The sequence below is a fragment of the Oxyura jamaicensis genome, chromosome Z (genome assembly GCF_011077185.1).
Source record: "Oxyura jamaicensis isolate SHBP4307 breed ruddy duck chromosome Z, BPBGC_Ojam_1.0, whole genome shotgun sequence".
NCBI lineage: Eukaryota > Metazoa > Chordata > Aves > Anseriformes > Anatidae > Oxyura > Oxyura jamaicensis.
The window spans coordinates 1,296,515-1,317,518 of NC_048926.1; the positions used below are offsets into that span (position 1 = coordinate 1,296,515).

General features: G+C 40.7%; 1 protein-coding gene across 1 annotated transcript; it reads left to right on the top strand.

Annotated features, from left to right (window-relative positions):
- The first annotated feature begins 543 nt into the window (after nucleotides 1-543).
- Nucleotides 544-20,308, top strand: MBD2 (methyl-CpG binding domain protein 2). The gene is made up of 7 exons (XM_035309778.1): nucleotides 544-564; nucleotides 1,386-1,604; nucleotides 6,520-6,657; nucleotides 13,713-13,803; nucleotides 14,527-14,704; nucleotides 18,202-18,342; nucleotides 19,806-20,308. Exons 1-6 carry the CDS (start codon nucleotides 544-546, stop codon nucleotides 18,329-18,331), a joined length of 777 nt encoding a protein of 258 aa, XP_035165669.1. The 3' UTR covers nucleotides 18,332-18,342; nucleotides 19,806-20,308.
- The last annotated feature ends 696 nt before the right edge of the window (nucleotides 20,309-21,004 follow it).

Consider the following 21,004-nt stretch of genomic DNA (forward strand, 5'->3'; position numbering starts at 1 on the left):
TTGCCCCACGAGGGACTTGCTCACGGTCTGACCTGCAGTGTAGAATTTCTCCTGCTCTCAGCAAGCTCGGCCATTCATCTTCATCTAAAACACAACTCAAGTGCGTTGGGTTTAGTTTGGCTTCTAGGACAGCTTCAGTTCTTGGCTTGCAAGAAGCAGAAAAGAGTTTTGTGGGGAGCGTGTGTGTGTGTGTTGGTTTTTTTTTCCCTCCCACACCCATCCTTGAGGAGGTTAGCTTTCAGATTGCGATCTGTTTCAAGTCTTTTTCTCCCACCCTTTACCTCTTGTTAATTATATCTTTCCATATTTCTGGATTCATTTAAATATATTTTTTTAAAACGTTTGGCTTAATTAGCTGTTTTTCCCAGAATTCAGCACATACTCTTTTGTGTGGAAGTTCTGGCCTCGAGGGATTTTTGAGCTGGAAAAAAAAAACAACAACACAACACTTGGAAAAGTGAAGACAAAAATCTTCAGTAGTTTTCTGCCCAAAATGTTGTGGAAAACACTCTGAGCTCAGTTAACCTCTAGCATGTCGCTGGTATGGAAGCTTTTGGCACTCTTGTAAGTCCTTTTTTGACCTTTTTTAGGTCATTTCACTGCAGAGAGATTTGCATTAGACCATCAAATGGCTGTTGACTTTATGCGATAGGCATGTAGCTGTTTTCACGACCGTGTGCTAAGGAGCTACCTCCAGCCAGGGGTGCAGTTTGAGTTTCCTGTAGCAGTTCCTGCCAGCAGCTTTTCTGCCAGCTCTCGAGTCTGGGGGCAGCGCCGTTGCCCCCTTAAGGTGATGCAAACCCTATGGCTTTTTGTCAAACCGTATATGTATTTGGGGTAATAGCAACGCTGTAATTTCAAACGAGTACGATTTAAGTAACTTCTGTACGAGCGATTTAATTTATGATGATGGGATCTACCATATGTAGAGTTGCAACGTTGGACCTGCTTCGTGTTCCTCACCATCTTGCTTGCTGCTTGCTTGCTTGTTGCTCAGGTGCTTTGCTCACCAGTGTAAGTGACTGAATAGCCAAGAGATGTCACCTCAGGGCTTAGTTCTGCCCCTGCTCTTTGCTAGCTCGGAAGGGTTGCTATTGAGTCTAGGCTGACCTTAGCAATCAATTTAGACCTTGCACATGATCTTTACGTTTTGTGCAGAGAAGTTCCTGCCCTTGGACGCAGCCTGACGTGCCATTTGTACTGCTTACGCTGAGTCTGGTTGAGCCTGACACGTAAACTAAAACCTGTGCCAAGGATGGGACTGGATGTATGCAGGGATCGGGCAGGTGTGCCATCGCTAACCCACACATCAATGAACGTGCCACATGGAATAAAGATAATGGAAACTTTTTGGATCTTTAACAAGGCGTAAAACCTGTTGTTAGAAGTCAAGGTTGTATCCTCTTGTACAACAAAACATACTAAAGTGTTTTCTTCTTTTTAGTCCAAGTGGTAAGAAGTTCAGAAGCAAGCCTCAGTTGGCAAGATACCTGGGAAACACTGTTGATCTCAGCAGTTTTGACTTCAGAACGGGAAAGATGATGCCCAGTAAATTGCAGAAGAACAAACAGAGACTAAGGAATGATTCTCTCAATCAAAATAAGGTTTGTTAGTAAATACTGTGTTTAAGGATATCCTAAGAATTTCCTTTCCTGTAGTTGATTTAGCAATTTCTTTTCTGCTTAAAGCAGCCTGCTTCTAAGATGTACGTGTATGTTTGATTTTTAGTAGCGGTAGAGATGCAAAATTTTTAGAGGGAATACTCTGCTACTACCAAGAAAATACCAAGGTGATGTTAAGTATGAAACAAAGGTCAGAGTAACTCAGAAGTTGGCTAAAGGCTATAAAGAGCTATAGTTCTAGTCATCTGCCTGAGTAATGTTCTTCTAAATGGTAAAAGTTAGGACTGTTGACGTCAGTTTCTTCTGTGCAAGACTTCAAAATTCCTAATTCCTCTGTTCATCTTCCTGTTCTGAGATGAAATAGTTCACGTTTTGAGTATGTGCCAGGAAGCTTGTTTTCTGAGGCAGCTTATTTATCTGTGCAAATCTGAATGTCCGTTTGGAGCCAAACAAGGCCAGATATTTTTCTGCTTGATTGGGCCTTTAATTGATCTGATTGTTCTCTTATCGTCTTAGTTCTCTTTGAACTAACATACGTATTCTTTTCAATATTCAAAAGGGTAAGGTAGATTAAAAATGAAAGTCTGAAGCATAGAGAAGTAATGGATGTAGCATATAAGGACAGGCCAAGTAAATTTACCAGACTCTCGGATACTATGTTCCTAAACAACATATCTCTATCTTACACAGCAGTTCTCAAAAGTTCAGAAGGATTTCTGTAACAACCTGCAACGCTTTTCTTTTGAAGAGTTTTATTCTTTGAGATTTCATAATTGACAGTAGTGTAGGAAAATACTTAACTAGTTATAGCTGTGTCTTGTGCACTGTTGTTTTTGGTCATCTGCTGCTTGTAATTTGTGAACCAAACATTTCATGCTGATTGCTTTTTATTTAAATCATGCTTTCAGATTCTTTCATTTTCTTCCCACAGACGTGAGGCTCCCAAATAATACACCTATTGGGGCTACTCCAAGGAAACGGTTTGGGTGGGCAGTCTGCATGAGCAGAAATTACAAAAGTTGGTATATAAAATCTAGACGAGACTGTGCTAACTTTGTATTGCTATGATTTAGATTGCTTGTATGTCATTTGCAGTAACTCTTACCTATCAGATTAGAATCTATAATTAATGCTTTTTTTTTTTTTAGGTAAATAACACTTATTAGAAAGTGAATGAACATGTGGCTCATGAGCTTTCAAGAATTTCTGCAGTCTCTGCGATAGTTAAAAATGGGACCTTGGCTTAATCCTGAAGTTTATGCTTTCTTCCTTCCACCAGACGTTGTGAAAAACATTGGTTGTGGTCGTCTTGTAGTCCGCCTTGCAGCTGTGCTGCTAGAGGGACCATAAACGAGAACCTTGCGTAGGCATGTTTGTGTATAAACTTGCTCATATTTTATGGGTTGTTTGTTTTTGTACAAACAATTCACCATGAATGTTTCTAAACTCTTTGGCTCCCCTTCTGTTACAAGAATGAATATCAAAATATACTTTAGCCTTCTTTCTGCGACGTGTCTAGATGGTTAGATTTATGCATCTGGTGGATGGAAACGCTGTCTTGCCATACCTCTGACTCTGGAGATTCTCATCATAGGCAGCCTAGAGCTCAATGTCAAAATTGACACGTGAACTTCTCCTGGTTCAAATTGGAACTGAGGGTAATACATGCTAATAAATGCTTCTCATTTTTGACATTCATGTGCAACAGTGTAAATGACACGCATACTCTGCTAGCAAAATCGTTCTCTCTAATCCTAGTAGTATGTATTTGTATTGGTCTTTCTGCATAAAGGCAGATATTTGACAGGTTGAGCTACTGTAGGACTGCAGGAGTTTTGCTTCAGCGTAAAATAACCTTCCCACTGTTTTCAGTGGAACCATTTTTACGTTTCAGTCGCAGATTAAGTTATTTATTTGGAGCGCTTTTGAAGAGATGATGAAATAAGGAGTACAATAGATACAGAATAGAATCATAGAATATCCCGAGTTGGAAGGGACCCATAAGGATCATCGAGTCCAACTCGTTTATGGCTACTACTTAACATGCTATTTGATTATAGATGACTTCTTAGATTACAGAATATGAAAGGCCAGGAAATATATTACTGAGTTTTTAAAATGTTTTCATGATGGGGGCATGCTGAAGCTTCTGGAAATAGTTCTTCGAAAATACAGCGGACTGAAATTGTTTTGGAGACTGTTACTGGAGAAGCTCCTAGTGAATAAAAATGAGCAGGGGACACTGATATTTCCGCTGTTTGCTATATTGCTGTTCCTAGAGCAGGAGAAGATGTTTGTGTTAGTAAGCAGTGATGCAACTCCCACACGTTTGTGTTTCTGGATGCTGAAGTTTTGTAGGGGTGCTTAAATGTGGTAAACTTGAGGTGGTGAAGCTGTGCCTGACCACTTGAAACGTGTAGATAAACTCTTTAGGCCAGAAGGCTCAGAGTTCCCTGTACTTCAGGAGAGGTGTTGACTACATCAAGGGATGTTTGCTGCTACTTCCTTCTTTAAGACGGATTGGAAGCTCTTCCCGTGTCAGGAACGAATCTCGTGTATGGCGGGTTTATGGTTTCTTGTGAAAAAGAGTTTCTCTGAGCATCCGTCATTTCCTGTTAACTTCTGATGCTTTTTCCCTCTAACTCTGAGGCTCTGCAGGTGCTGGAGGTAGATGAGCTTAGCGAGTTTCTGTCCTAAAGAGTTTTTGTTGTCCAACACTCCCAGTGACCCTTTGGTTAGGAGAACAGCAAGCCCAGATGTGACTGTGATGAGAAAGGGAACAAAGTAAGAAAGTAACGAGTATAATTACAGTGCCTGGGACTCGATCTGTTCTTAAACAGTTTATCCTAATGGCCATTTTCTAGTATGTTGCTCTGATTAAAAAGTGTATTGGACATCTCGTCCTTAAAATGGTATTTCCTATGTAGTTCATTACTCATCAGGGTTTTGTTTTAATTCTAGGGGCTAGATCATTCATGTAGCTGAATTTTTTAAATTCTCACACTGCCTGAAGGAATTTAATTTTTTTTAAGTTAGTTTACTAGGTATGTTTTAAAATTTCTCTGTCAGTCGTATTACAGGACCAAAGGAACCTGTATTTATTTTTTCAGCAACTTGAAACTAAGGCCTCTGCTCCAGAAGTGGTAGCTAAACCAGATTTACCCCCCATGTTGTGGATGGCTCTGTCATATTATTATTTTGTAAATTTTAATAGCTATTTTACCACTACTACTGATGCTGCTGCAGAGAATGTCCTGGAGGCACGGACTTCAAAGCTTCACGTATGGCTTTGAACTCGATGTCACAAGATCAGGGAAAGCGAGGCTTGTAAGTAGGATAAGTAAAGTCTGTCAAGGTTCTGGTCTGGCTCTGGTTGGGGATTCTGTGCTCATCACAGCTGCTTTAAATATAAAAAAAAAAAATACATGGAAAAAGTCTAACACTGGACTTCATTAGACATCAGTTAGAGATTCTGTTAGAGGGTTCACCATAGGCCCCGTATTTGAAAGGAGGGACGTACTAGTACTGCTTCTAGCAGTGATATTACAAGACATGGGGACTGGCTTCTGGTTGGGAGTTTATAAATGAGAAATGACAGATACCTGAATTTCTGGGGAAAACTTCCATGGGAATTTGTGATTTTAGCCCCATTATATTTAAATGAGTTAACTGCACTACCTGGAAATGAAGAAAGGGGACCTCTAAAATAGCAAGGTGTTTTTAAAGGAGTGGTAGGAATAGAGACAGAAAGGCTTCCACTGAAAATAATTTATTTCTAGAACTCTTTCACTCTTTTCTAGAATTCACCTCTATGTGCTAGCATACTTCTGCTGCTCTGGAAGATTGTTCTGGCTTTCCTGAGAGGATAAGTGAATCGTTAAGCAAAGATTCCCAAAATGCTACAGAGGTAGCTTAAAAATGAGTGTGTGAATTGAGTCATAATGTTGAATAGCTAGGAAAGTACATGGTACTCTTGATAAATCACCTTTGCCATCTGGATAAAAAATTCAGGCCTGTTTTTTCAACTTCTTGACTCATCTGTTGGGTGTGGGTATAGCCAAGTGGGGGACACAGAGCTAGGGGATTCTTCTTGGTAGAAATCATTTTAACATGATTCTTGGATGGAGTCCACTCTCAATGTTCACTGTGCAATTTTTATCCAGTGATCTCAAAGCCAATTATAAAACTTCCTGCTGCCACAGTTTCTTTTTGTCTTCATCAGTCTTGGGGGTTACGGGAGCCTTCCATTCCCCACCCCCAAATGATTCACCTGGTGTTCCTAGTACCAGTGCCTGAATGCCTTTCTGTAGCATCTCCAAGGGTGTGAGGGTTCTGTACGTGACAAGCTGTTACTGGTGAACCGTTTGGTCTGACGCCTGGGAACCACCAGTCAACAAACCTGATAAAAACTAGCTTTGCCAAAAGGCTTTGCTGCAGTTTATATAGTTTTAGTTTCTTTCCAGAACAAATTACTGCACTGATTTAAAAAATGTATTATGGAGGAATTGCTGTGACCAGAGTTAAGTAGGAAGGTGCTGTCCTTTAAGACGTGGGACTCTATAAACTATTCACTACAAGCATATTTTCCTGAAGCTGTCTGTTTTCAGAATGTAAGTCACTTGCACAAGTAACATTTATCACTTACTAAAAGAAAAGGTGGACTTTGAAGCACTGTGCTTCTTCCAGAGAAGGTGAGAATGTGAGGAACATGTGAAGTGGTACATATTTCTTTAAAGTAGGTGACTGCAAAGGTCAGTTAAGTACAGCATTTAAGGGAAATCTTTACTCCAGAAAAGGCTTTCTTTTGCTCATCAGTAGAGGAGGGTGAATCCAACATTAATTTGTAGGAATTTTATGTATGATTTCTGTTAATTCACTTTTTTTTTTTTTTAAACAGGGAAAACCAGACTTGAATACAACTCTGCCCATCAGACAAACTGCATCAATTTTCAAACAACCGGTCACCAAAGTCACCAACCATCCTAGTAACAAAGTGAGATCCGATCCGCAGCGAGTGACGGAACAGCCACGGCAGGTAAGAATTAATCTTTCCGTTGTTACTGTGCAAAGTCTGAGACAAGCTGAAAATCAAAATATTTTCAGCTGTGCTTCAATTACAGATGAGCTATCCTATATTGCTGGTTACTTATGGAAATATGCTGTAATAAATAAATCAAAATCCAGAAATCAGTCAGTTCATATGAAGATTATTTTTTTCTTAATCCAAAACTTCATTCGGGTTTGACAACAAAATTCCTCTTGAATTTCAGGTACATGCTATATTGTTGCAATTGGACCTCAAATACAAAACTTTTTTCATGTGCAGCTTCTTAATAGAAGTTTCTATAAAATATAGTTGTCATCAAGAACTATAATCCCTTTTCTATAGAAGAGCTTTGTGCAAAATCAATTCAAAATTATTTGAAACCCCTCCTTTTCAGTGTAATGCTACTACAAATGCAAAGCACAGTAACTTAAACTCATCTTACACGAGTTTTCCTTTAGCTGCTTTTCCTTGTATCAATGACATACCACCTCTTCACACAACGCTTTTTCAGTTTTGTTTTTTTATGGAGAGAAGAAGAGGAAATCTAGTTGAAGGAATGATCGACTACATAGCGTACTGTATGTTGGATTTAGGTATTAAGTCTGATGTGTATTTTTGGAGTCATAGCATTGCTACCGTCAAACTGAAACATCTTATTCTGGCTCAGGAGTACAGGGATGAGAAGAAAATGCAGAGGCATGCTCGCATTTTTGTACATCGGTATGTCACTAACTTTTAACAACATTTCCTTTGAAACTCAGGCTGTCTCTAATATTGAACTTTCAAACATCTTGAATGCTGTTCTCGTTAGAAATAACATAAGGAATTTAGACTCTGCATCCTCTAAATTCAGGTGAGAAAGAGGAGGAAGAAATATCGAGCCGTATGGGATCATCTTGTTGAGATGTCTTTTAGCAAGATTTGAAGGCCTCAGCTAACCTCACTGTTGGTCCCGTGAAGTTCAACAGGGGCCATGTAAGTGTATCACGTTCAGATCTTAAAGATGCATAATTGCATGTGTCTATTGATTCTCTTCACGTTCTTTGGGTTTTCCTTTTAAGCTACTACACTTTGTGTGTTAGGAATTGCCTTTTAGTCATGTCTGCTGAACCAGTAACAATCACTAAAGCATACAAAAGTTACAGCACCTTTGTGGCAAGAGAAGTGGATGTTTGGCGATTCATATCTTGATGGATTTCAAATCCTCTCGTGCTTGCCTATTTCCTCCCAGTTTTCTTTCTTCCAGAATCTTTGCTTCAAATGCGTAGTGAACTGAAATCATCTGGAATGCATCCCTTGTCTTTTGAGAATGACTGTCCAGTAAAGGTTTGCAGAACAGTTGGTTTTCAAACCTACCCAATATCTATGCGCACATCTTGTCTGCAAGCATCAAGAAGTTCACTCAGACGTTTTACTTACTATCTGGATTGTAAATACTAGTAGATATGGTCTTTGCTTGGCTTTCAAAAAGCAAAGGTTCTTTTTTTGATGTGATCAGTTGAGATAAAATAGAAAAGCTGGGGAGAGGAGTGAAATTGCTGGAAAACTTTATTCTTCGTAAAACCTGCTCCTTGGAGCATTTGAGATACAGTTGCCAGACAAATGCAGCCTCGCAGATTATTTGAATTCTCTTCCAGATTAAAACTATTTTCCTCATATAAATGATCCCTACGTGTATCACTGCTTCCTCCTCTTATACTCGGGTGTGTAAACCTCCTGATACATAGACTGTAAATCAGCAGTGGATACTTGAGTGCTGAAGCACCGACTATTGCCTACTTGTATGTAAAGTTTATTCAGTTACCATTTCCAACGTCATTCCTCCCTGTTTCTTCAATTCTTGGCCCAAATCCCTTAAGGGGTTCTTGCTTCTGTATTTCCAGATACACATCTCCAAAAGCCTCACTTGGCTTCTATCTGCTGTATCTCCCTTTTCAAAAAACAGCCTAACCAGAGTTCCCTGAAGGTTCTCTTTGGCCTCCCTCCTTATGTAGAGATGAAAATAAACGAGCATTGTAGTTCCTTTGGCAGTCAGGAGTCTTCTCGTGACCTGGGAGCGAAAAGACATGGTTATTAGTGTTGGCAAGGAAGACGTTTGGCAGCAGCTTTTCTTTAAGCAGCAAGCCCTGTGGTAGTTCCTGGAAAGATAACAGTTTGCCTGGGATCTAGGTGTAGGTGAAGCTGTCAATTAGAGCAACAGATCTGTGGCAACTCCTGATTCCGTATATTCAGCACGATGTTCAGTTGCACACAGTGTCACAAGGTTGTCTAAGACTTGTTCAAGCAACTGCTCTGCAAGACACCAACTTAAAGGAGTGGAGAACTTCATCCAAGAAAGGGTGGCAATTCTCTGGAGAATCCTGGAAGTACGTGCTGTCAGAACTTGAGTTGTGTGTGCGTGCATTTCGTGAAGGGTCTTCTGATGTGCACAAGACTTCTCCTTTTAAGTCTTTTTCCTCTAAGCGGTCTTTTTTCCAACACCAGTTTCAGTAATTTATGGAGATTTCTCAGGTTTTTTTTGCATCTAATCAAATGATCAGAAAATCTGTTAAGTTCATAAATAGCAAATCTAGGAGCCTTTTAATCGCAATTTTCTTCAGCGTGCTTTCACATCTCTTCCTGAAACATCATCCTGCTCAGCCATATTTTAGTTTTCCATAAGCTTACTTAGGATAGGTTTCCTTGCTATTTCTGTGGGTTTGTTTTTTTTCCTTTGCAGAGTCCACAATTAAGCCAGTATAAGAAAAAAAACCTTGTAAGATTTCTAGTGGGTCCTGCAAAGGGGGAAAAAAAAAAACACTAATAATAATGAAAAAAAGGTTTTAGCCTCCTAAACGTTGTCAGCCTTGCAGCTTCCAAGTAGGTTTCAAAAAGATACGATATATTCTTGATAAATTTCAGACTAATGGTTTGGATTTCAAAAGGTCAGATTGCTGTTGCTGAAACAGAGCATGGAGTTAATGATGAATCAAAAAAAATCACGCAGCTGTATCTGTCATGTTCATCTTAGGTGGTGGTGAGCACTGTCTTAAAACCACATTTTCTTCCTCCCTCCTTTATGGCAAAAAGAACACTAGATGTAGGAATACTTGAGGACACATTAGTCATCCACTTCTGAATCTGGATTTGAGTATTCCTCAGCAGGGAGCAAGTCCTGTGGCTATTTGACCCTATTATAGGTAGCAAATCTTTGATGTAATCACTTAAACTTGAGTTACTTGCCTGTCAAGTGTTCTCTACGTAATCGGATCAAATGGAGTGGTGCTGCAAATCAGATTTCTTCTCAGAATCAGACTTCTTTTTGCAGACCATAGGTCTATGTTCTATGTAGAGCGCTTAACATCTTCGTGTTTTAGAGCTTCTTGGTTCACATTGTTCCACGCTTACTGGCCTTTTTCAGAGTAAACACCAAGTTTGTTCTCCAGACCTGTAACATACCTGGGGGGTATTGAGCTGAATCAGCTCAGACTCCTGAGGCCTTGATTAATTGCTTGTTAATCCTGCTGTACACTGTTGATTGTGGTGATAGAGATAACTTGAAACCGCACTAGTAAAATAAACTAACTGACGTGGCGATTATAAAACTGAATTTGCAAAAGGTTACTCTATCTTCCTGATACATTTGGCTAAAGAAAAAAATCCATGAAGACCACCAACTGTTTAAAACACATCCGTCCTCCTCTTTGAAGCTTGTCTCAAGAAGAGCAAGTAATCAGTTAATATTCCATGATCTGATTCCTCTAGTTCAATGGCAGATAGCCACCTTTGAAAACCACCTGAGGATAAACCTGACAGCATTCACTTCTTAAAACCACCTGAGGACAAACCTGTTATATTTGCTTATAAAATAATCTGTCTTTAGGCCAAAAGTTCTCTTCACAATTGATTTGAAAGTCTATTTTATACTTAGTATACTTTATAGATACTTGCAGTGGATTGTATTGTAATGAATTATTCAATAAGATGATAGATCGCAAGCTAAATCCGACCATGGTCATTTTTTGCATAAGCTATATTCAGTCTCAAAAGCCTAATTTACTAGAAAAATTGCAGGATGTCAAATAGATGGAATCTTATTTCCTGCGGATGAACTTAAAAGATTAGAATCCAAAATTAGATTGGCTTGGAAAAGTTAAGCTTGTTGGTTGGTATCTGTTAGAATTACCAAAAAGAGGGATGGAAGGAACCTGATGAGACCGTCTGAGCTGGGAAGATGCCAAGCCAGCCACCTGGAACTGGGACTCTGCTGTTAAACTTTGTGTGCATCACAGTTGTGAAGTAGATGGTAGGTAGCCTTTTCCGAGTACTGGCACAAGTTAAGAGTAGATACTTGTAGCTGTCTAAATGGAAGAAACCAAGTCAATAAGCTGAAACTATGAAATAAAAGCTCAGAACTCACCAGCATCAGAATCAGTCTTGCCTTCTTTGTGTTCAGTCAGTACCTCCTCCGTTGACATCTCTATTTTTAATACCACAAATAGGAAATTGCAGGTGATATTTGAGGTTCTTGGTTGATTTGTGTATAAATCAGCCACCCTCCAAGAATGCTCGAATGTTAAGAACATCCGTGCTTTTCTTTTAAAAATAGCAGGATTGGAATGGGTCCTTTCCAGCAAGGTTTTCCTGCGGGCTTCCATTGCTTGACCAGCTGCAAAGTAGACTTTTATACATTTAAGTAAAGAAGCTGTTTCTATTTGGTGGCTCTTGTAATAGGCAAATCTATCATTTCTTTGTTTTCTGAATGAGAAATAATAGTTACTTAGGAGACGATGTTTTTACAGAGCTTACAGGTTAGCTGATAGCTGACCATTAGTCACAAATAGCTTTCCTTGGAAAAGAAACAATTGTGGAGGAAGCAATATTTTACAATTCTCCAAACAAAAAGGACTTCAGCAGCACATCTGCAGTGCAGGGCTGCCATTATCGGGTTTCAGAAAAACAAGGAAGTGAAAATGCTACTCCGCCCTGGGGACCTTGGCGTGGCGTTCCCATGCTGCCTCTTCTATCAGAAGAAAACAGGGTTGCCCTCGAGATAGTAAGTTTGGGTGCTAAGGGATACATTTCTCGTGCTGCAGGATGTTAGTGCGTCAGAGGTCACTTTTGGCATAATGCACGCTGACTAATTTCCCAGGAAATGGATCGCTTGGCTGCTGGCTCTGTCTGAACCCAGAACGCTCAAACATTGGTAAATGAAGGGCCTGGGTTTTAGGCTCTTTGCAGCGTGTGTTTCCTAACTGCCAGACTTCAGGCGAAACCGCAATGGGGCCATTTTTCATCCTCTGACAGGACGAATACCCCGAACTGACTGATGGATGCTCAGAATGGTTGTGCATTCTGCATTAGCAATGAAATACCGCATCGTAAGAATGATGAATCTTTAAATCCGGTTCTTTTCTCATTCCTCCCTTATCCTGCTCCCGCCAGGATTCTCATTACTGCCTAACAGGGTCATGTTTGCTAATGCCTCTCTCCTGGAGGCATGGATCTCGCTTTTCTGGCTGCGCTGGTGCAGCCTCAGCAGGCGGCTGAGGACAGGACCGGAGCGGATCCTCCTCGCGGTGCTCCCCGGGGTGCTTGAGCTGAGAAAACCCTGAAGCCAGACAGCACACTTCATCCTAAAGGCAGTTCGAGGCTGCGAGACGATGTCGGGTTGTTACAAAGAAGGTGGCCTCTGCTTGGTTGGGGCACAATGTTTGTGAACTTGAGGTTTCTTTTCTCTTTGGGGGTTCCCCGTCTCCTGAGAGAGTTGCAGGTTAAATAATGTAAACTATTTTTAGGGCTGTAACTTAAGAGGCAGATACTCCCTGCGTCGAGCCTCGCAGGATCTTTTTCAGTCACGTGAACATGCACTTCTGGAGCTGGAGAATATTGCGTCTTCATCTTGTAAGTGAAGTAACAAAAGCTTTCTGAATTCCTAGAGGCTTCAAGATGGGAAGCTAATCCAGTGATGAAATACTCAGTCGACAGAGTTTTACTTTGACTTCACTTTTATGAATGCTAACACTCGTTTGTAGAGTTCAGCTCGTGAGCTGCTAACTTCCCTCTGTAAGCAAGGACTTCTTTAGTGTTCAAGGCAGCCTTAAGGCACTGCCACTTCATCCACAAAGCAGTAAGGGCTGCTAGAGACCTCTAGAATGCTTCCTTGGGGTGAGGACTTAGCGGTAAACGGTAGGAGTGAATGACTGGAGGAACGAAAAGCTTAAAAATTTAAAGTAAAAGGGCTGTCGTGATGTTGTGATGTAACTAAAAACTGGGTTGGAATGGTGAAAAAATGATACAAGTGAAGAGTGAGGAGTCCATTCACAGGAAGCATTTTAAGTGCTTCTAGTAAAATGACATGAGTGGCAATTGGTATTTTCAAAAAGCTGTCGCGTCAGAGACGTCAAGAATGTGTGAAATGTTGTAGTCAGAGTTTGCAAAACAGAACGTGACATCTGAAAGCCCTGTCGTAAACTGAGGCTCCTGGCTCTTCACTACAACAAGGAATTTCCTAGGAATTAAGAGAACTGCTTGTCTAATTCTTGGGTGTTGAAGGCATGAAAAAAGCAGATTCATAGCCTGCAGAAAAATCAAAACTATTTTGGAATGCCCTTTCCACAGGAAATGGCATAGCTACATTCTGCGTGGTTGGACTTGATCTCGAAGGTGTTTTCCAGCCTAAATAATTCTATGATCTCCTTTTCCTTGTTATTTATTAAGCCTAAATTCCTGTGGAGTGGAAGCCAGCTTTTTAAGTAGCATCAGTGGCTTCCATCAGTGTCTTGCTAGATAGAAAAAGTCCACTTTAAATAATAGGCATGGCCATTCTGCAGCCCAGAACCTCAGTATGTGTCTTCAGACAGGTAAGGTAGGATTGAAGAGGGAAATCTGTATCACTTAAAAAAACCAACCTCCCTTAGAGGTTAACTTTTCCATAGCTTTGTAAGCTGTGAGGTGGTGTCTGTCTTGTATATTATTCTGATGCTCCTTCGATTACGAGCACAGTTGATTTCAGTGAGCTGATTTGTTTCATGTTCTAATGGGGATCTCGTTTTCTTTCACAGCTTTTCTGGGAGAAGAGGCTACAAGGCCTCAGTGCGTCGGATGTCAGCGAACAAATCATAAAATCCATGGAGCTCCCTAAGGGTCTTCAAGGTACTGTGCTCACTCAACTGCTGTTGCTTCAGATTCACAAAGTAGTTTGTGCCTTAAAGGGACAGACTTCTTGATGCTCTTAGCGAGCGTTTCAGTTTCCCCTCAGATTTAGTGAACTTCAAATTCTAAGTGTGTTTGCTAACAAAATGCCTTAACCTCCAAAACTCTCTTTATTTTTAGCAGTTAATGTAAACCACGCTGCAGAACTGTACTCTCACTGGTGAAAGTTGATCTAAAATATGATCGCTGTTCAGAATTAATAACTTTGTTCCACAGCCTAAGAGACTTTCACGGGAATTCTGAGGGCTGTAAAGATCTTTACTGTGTAGTTTTCAGAATTAATTTAACACCTAGCAGGATTAAAGCAAGGACTGTGCTGGTGTGGATTAACATCATGAAGCTGCAGATAAACCGTTTCAGTACGTGACTGATACATTTACGATGTGATCAGCTTTATTAAAAAAATCATGATGTTGTAACTGCAAGTAGAAAATTGAGACGATTTTAGCAGTCAGCTGCTTTATGAAATGCTACCTTATATTGAAATAAGTGTGTTATTGCAAAGCTGTTTTTTAAGAACTTGTATTTAACTTCTTAGACTATACAGTCACGTGCCCAGCAGCAATGTCATCGGTGTACGTAACCCTACAAACTGAGAGGAGCTCTGCCTCTGAAAGTTGCACGTGAAATGTGAATGGTGACTCTTTGCTATCCTTGTTTTAGGAGTTGGCCCAGGTAACAACGACGATACCTTGTTATCGGCCGTTGCCAGCGCTTTGCACACCAGTTCGGCACCTATCACGGGACAGCTCTCCGCAGCTGTGGAGAAGAACCCAGCCGTCTGGCTCAATACATCTCAACCCCTCTGCAAAGCTTTCATAGTCACAGATGATGACATTAGGTGAGTTTTTTTATCAAGTCTTCAATAGAAGGAAAAGCAAGCTTGATTAAACTAGATCCCTTTCCTGGGCATGAGGGAAGACAAGCATGAACATGTTTCTTGTACATACTGATTAGCTCATTAACTAGAAAAAATGAAAACTTTATTTTTTTTCTTTTCATGGTGAAAATATTAATATAAAATATTCAGAAAGAAATGAGTCACAAGCCACATTTTCTTTCCCAAGTGTATGCCCTAACCATTAGGCTATAGTCATGATCGATACGGGCTTTCTCCCTTTCCATTTCTGGTTTGGTCAAGTTAATTTTTTGATCTCACTTAAAAATAAGTGCTTCAAAAAGGGGAAGAAAAGAATATTATAACATAAAGCTTTGTGGCTAATGCACTCTCTTGTAGTGGGAGCGTAAGGGTGTAAGATGAGCATGCTGTGGTTCCCAGTGGTGTTTACATGTCAGTCTTGGTCTCCTCCGGCAGGCTTTTGGAACTCCCTGTAAACTGTCTTTTCCCATACTGAGTCTGAGATCGTTTATCTTGAGATTGCTGGGTCACATCTTGTCTGTAGCTTTTTTTTCCTGACCGGTGTATCGTTACGTTCTTCTTTACAACCGCACTCCTGAGTTATCTCCGTTTCTGTAAGAGGCTTGGAGTGACATCCTTGCGTCTCTGTTAGATAAAAGCTTTAACTAGTTTTCTTCTTTTGGGTTGGGCGGGGGAATGGTATCTTCTGAAAGGAACAGAGCGATTGCTTTTCTAGTTTCTGAAAATCCTACCTTCTTAGTTTTCAAGAGCCCTTTCTCTTGCTCAGTCTAGGTCCTTTGCTGAATGAGCGGTGTCGCCCATTAGGTCTTGTTCCTGAGATTTCTCAGATATCTTGACAAATGGCCCTTTGAAATTGCATGTTAATAGGACTTCTGCTTTTTCTTGTAAGCAGCCATAACCTGCTAAATTCACCAGAGCATAGCAATAAATGAAGTATGTCTGGCAGCGTCACGCTCTGCACAGTAGTGGGTAAGAAAAATTACCTGTTAATCTGTCCAAAAGCCAAGTGGCATTTAACATCAGATGGGAATGGAGAGTAATTCAAATTTAGGGCTCTCCAAGTCAGCTTAGCTTGCAGCTAAGTATGTCGTCGTCTTCAGCTATGTGAGCCTTGATCCAGGCTAGTCAGCTGGAGCTTGGTACCTCACAATATTCCTTGATGCCCTGCACAAATCTTACTCTGTGTGGCAGACCAAAGCCACAAGAACTAGGAAGTGCCAAAGGAAGAAAACGAGAGGATGCTCTTACAGTCTGAACTCTCCTCGGGAGTAAAAAATAAGACTGTCTCCAAAAAACACTGCACTTCAGTGCGCTGGAGGATCAGGGGAGAAGGTGAGTTCTCTCCCCTGATATGTAGGGAGGAGGAACTGGTGTTCAGTCAGGAACAAGTTGTTTCTGTGCGTTTTTCCCATCGAATCTGACCCCAATCCAAAATGTAAAGATAGGTTTGCATTCCGCAGCTAAATGCTATTTACTAGAGCTATTTACAATTTTTTCTGTTTTGGTGACAGAGCGCATATTTCAGTGCCAGCACATAAGGAATTCAATCAAATGGAGCCTCGATAGATTTAACAACATAGCAAAACAGGAGGAGAAATCATCAGGGAGGCTGGCACAATACCACGGTTTGATTGCAGCCAGCAATGTTGAATCACGTGTGTCTGTAAAGCACGCGTACATCACTTTGTGGTGGGTGCTGAGGAGAATGCAAGTAGCGTGGACAAAGAGAAGCATTCTGAGCACTAAGGAAAACGTCTGAATGCGACATTATACGCAAGTCCTGTTGCATAAAGCAGTTTTCCACTGAAAATACGGTCGGAATTTGAATGAGGGGCTTATGAATTTCCGTGTTAGGAGGAGCATATCTTTAACGCTCAGTTGCTTTTGAAGACAATAGCACTAATACTGTAGGATGAGGATTGTGCCTTGGCAGGAGGAAGGCTGAAAAGATCATGTGGCCGGGGAGCTGCTAAGTGGAGATAGTCTTTAGCGTTTTACTTGAAGATGAGCACTTCTTCTTAGGAGCACGCTTTTTTTGCTGTTGGTTCTTAAATATTTGCTCTTGGTAGCTCCTGTGCTTTAAAAGTAATACTGCTTGTATAAACAGAGCTGGGTTTTTAATACTTAAATCTATTTGCTGGAAGAGCAGCCTGCTCAGGGCTGGAAGTGCTGCGAGTTGGTTTATGGTTATTGCTGCCGGGGAGATCAAATAGCTGGCTGACAATTTGGAAAGGAGAACTGGGGAAAGCTCTGTCTTCGCCTGACTTTGGGAGGTAAGGAAGGCCTGGAAGGGGGAAGAAGAATCTCTGGAGGAGGCCACGCGCCCTGTTAATAGGGAACCTGGGCCCTTAATAACAGGAGCTGGTCCAATATGCAGGAAATTGGCTGTCACTTCTGTGTCTTGTGGGAGTTGAGTACCACTGACATCAGGTTTGAGGTGGTAAGAAGGAAACTTTGTTTTGATTATATTTCATCTTATTTGTGCTCTTGGGATCACTTTCAATTAACAAATACTAAAGTTACTATTCTGTTTTATTTCTCCTTTGTCACACAGGTTATGAGGCATCTTTGGTTCAGTTCTCTGCCCGGGGGTTTGAAAGATCATTGTCTAGGCTCTGAAAGTTAACAGCTCTGAGAGCGAGCGAGCTGTCTGGGGAGGATAGAAAACAAGGATAGGAAACAGCTGGAAGATAGAAAACAATCTCTCCACCGAGCTGCTAGCTTGTTCTTGACTTCCTTTTGCTATCTCTGTGAGCAGACAGCCTCCCCTGAAGTACGCAGGGAGTGCTGGCAGTAGTTGCAGCTGTAGAACTGAACAGCTTTAGAGGCTGGTGCTCCTGAGAGGCTTCTGGCTTGTGTAGCACGCTAGATATCACTCCTGCTCTTCTAAGATTTGATGTTTTTCCTATCTGTCCTGCCATCCTAAATAGCTGCAGGGTGTTTGCAGCACTCTAACAAATGTTTTCCTGTGCCGACTGTGTCTGTTTCTGATGAGTTCTGGTCATTTTTAAGCATATATTTTATTTTTTATTTTTTGAAAACATAGCTTGATAGAACAGGTGTATTTTCGAGTTAAAAATGTTCTTTTTCAAAAGTTGTGTTCTCTTGGGAAAACTTCAAAAGAGGACTCCTCGTTTTCAGGTAACACAGGAAAGCTAAATTTTACCTTCCAAACGAAACATCGACTCAAAATACCTTAAATTTTTATAGACATCTGAGGTGAGATGTTTGAAATAACAGGGAAACAACCACTTGTTGCTGCTGCCCCAAATGCATCAGTGACTAGTAGATAATACTTGAATGTGAAGGTAATATATTAAAGTCAATTAAAAAACTAGTCAATATGGGTTAAAAAAAAACAGTCCTGAGTCATTGTTTATCCATGTAGCATGCTCCCAGGCTGATATTATACTTGAAGGATTGACATTTCTGCCCCTTCTCCCCTTCTCTCCTTTCAGAAAACAAGAAGAGCGGGTGCAACAAGTGCGTAAAAAACTGGAGGAAGCACTAATGGCAGACATCTTGTCACGGGCGGCTGATACGACAAAAGATATAGAGGTAGAAATGGATAATGGAGATGAAGCATAAAAAGAAATCAGGTGAGTCAGATCTCCAGGAGGCACGCTCAGATTTACCTATCTCATCCGCCGGCGATCACTCAGCAGTCATGAGGTAGACGGCAGCGTATCACGCAGAAGCAGCCCTACATTCTCCCAGCACACTTGTTAGCTGACGTGCACCACATCAGCAGGGGCAGTTCCGCATATTTAGCGATGAATATCCTCACGGTAATGCTACGCAGATCACCGGGGGAGGAGGAAAGTGTTTTTCATCTTTTAGGGTAAAAGCCCAGTCTCTGGAAACCATTGCAGGTGAATTTTCTAATGCTTAGTAGACGTTAAAAAAAACTGGGGTAAAGCAATCAAAGTAATTGGCCACCTTCTGTTCTTCAGAATTTAATTTAGTTAAATTAAGTAACAGGTTCCCAAAACTTTTATATTTATTTTTAAATGGATACTACTTATGAATTAATGAATACACGAATTAATATTCAGGCTTCTAGCGCACATTTTTATTACTTAGAGTAAGTGCAACATAAATTTACTCTTATGTTGTGTACGAGAGCTATCTGCCAGTGTTGTTTAGTCCAGTTAACAGACCAGGAACCTTCCTTCTAATTACTTTAAGTTCTAGATATTTACTATCAAACTCTTACTCCCTGAATATTTCTCCTATAAAAGTCTAATTATGGATAACGTTAAAGGAAGTCAGGCAAGAACACTCATTTAAGGTGCGAAATTTCGAACTTTTGCCATTTTAGACTCAAATTATCAATTTGAACTCCTTAATTTAGCGTGAAATAATTACTCTGTAATGGAGTCATATAAGTGGCTATTTTTGCACTGATGCTGTGGTTCTCTGTAGAAATCAGTTGGATCAGCAGGCCTTGATTTTCATCAACTTTGTGAGCCCCTTACCTATTTACATGTTCTTAGCCAGTGTGTTGGCTGTATTCTATAAAACCCCTGCTTGCTGCCCTAATGGCTTTCATTATAGATCTGAACAAGATTTTTGAGGAAGTGGATTAGTTAATGGAAAGCAGCTTGAACGATGAGTCTTTTCCCTGATAATTTTTCCCCCTAATAATTCCCAGACTAATTTTCCAGTCTGATCTGTTGATATCAAGAAACTTCTTATGCACTAATTATTCCATATTTAACAATGAGAATCCAGAAAGTGATTTAAGGCTGTAACGAAACACCCCAGAAGGCTGGGTAACACGCAGGAGGGTGTGTGGTGAAAGAGGTTGAGTGTTAAAACCATGTCATGTTGTGGTTGTGCTTAATAAAAAAAAAAAAAATAACTAGGCGCTTGCAGGAGTCTTAACAACTGAGCAGCTACTTACGTGCTGTTAATTTTTTTTACTCACTAGGAACAATTTATAATGTGCTCTTGATATGGAACTAAAGCACAGCTGTGGCTGTTCAAACAAAGTCACTCTAATTGATGCAACCAGCAGCCTTTGCTTTTCCAAAAGGGATTATTTCTTCCTCTCTTGCAGGTACTTTTAACTGACTTGTCCCAGGAGGAAATTCCCAAAAGCCAGAGGCACTTTTTCCTTCGGTCTTTCGTTATAAGAAGAAACGGACCCATGCACATTTATATAGCTTTCTAATAGCATTAAAACCAATGCCTTTTTTAGACTCCTATTTTTGATGTATATATCTTATTTGAAAAGCAACTTTATTTTGTGTCCTATGACTTAAAGTCCTTTTTTAAGTATCAAACATTTCCCTTAATCTAAAGCTGAGCTTTTGATGCCAGGTTGCAAACCTACTGGAATTATATTGCCTGTATTAAATATTTGTTGGTTTGTTGTTTTTTTTTTTTTTTTCCTGTGGTCTTTAGTAAGGATGGATCAGGAGAACAGAATGATTTCCCAATTAAAGATTATTGTGACTCTGTATATAAACAGATTTTTATACCTATGGGTGAAAACACCTGTACATTCTTCCGTCATCACTGTAAAGATAAATAAAAGATTATATTCCAATCAGTTGAAAACTTTTGTGTTGTGGATAGAGTAAGCGAAGACAGTCCCTGCTCGTATTTGGTTCACTTGGCCAGGTGCTGGGAAGGCTGGGAAGGCGTATGTCAAAAAGTTCTGTCTTTGCCCAGAGCAGTGCCTCGGGAAAGCTGTCTGATCTTGGGAGCAGTTGTGGATTTTTCAGTTGAGCTGAAGTACAATTGCATTTCCCCTGAGAAAGAGGACTGCTAAAAATAAGTAGCCAGCACAACTTTACAGAGTTCTGCTCTGAGGTCGATGTGAAAGTGAAAAGAAAGTGTCTTCAGTGCAGAATGCAGCAGGTGCTGAAACTGTTTTGTTTGTCTGCTGAGACAAAGCAGTCAGGACACCGTGATGGCCCACGGTGCTGCGGAGGCTTCTGTGAAGTGAGTTGGGTTTGCCCAGTTCCTGCAGATTCAGGAACAGAGTGGGTCTGCTTAATTTCCCTGGGGGTTTGATGACTGAACTGCCTGGCAGGTCACGGTAGCTCCAAGGTTAAAGGCTGCTTCTCCAGGGCTGGTAACACATCATCCTGCTCCACAGCCCACGGTGGGTGAGGTTTTTCACCACCTCCAGCACCCCTCTTCTGTCTGCACAAGCACAGGTTGCAGGAGGGAAAGCAGAGAGCCAGCCCATCTGCAGGTGCTCCTGTCCTAGGGGGCTGGGAATGAGCACAAACCATCACTTCTATGAAA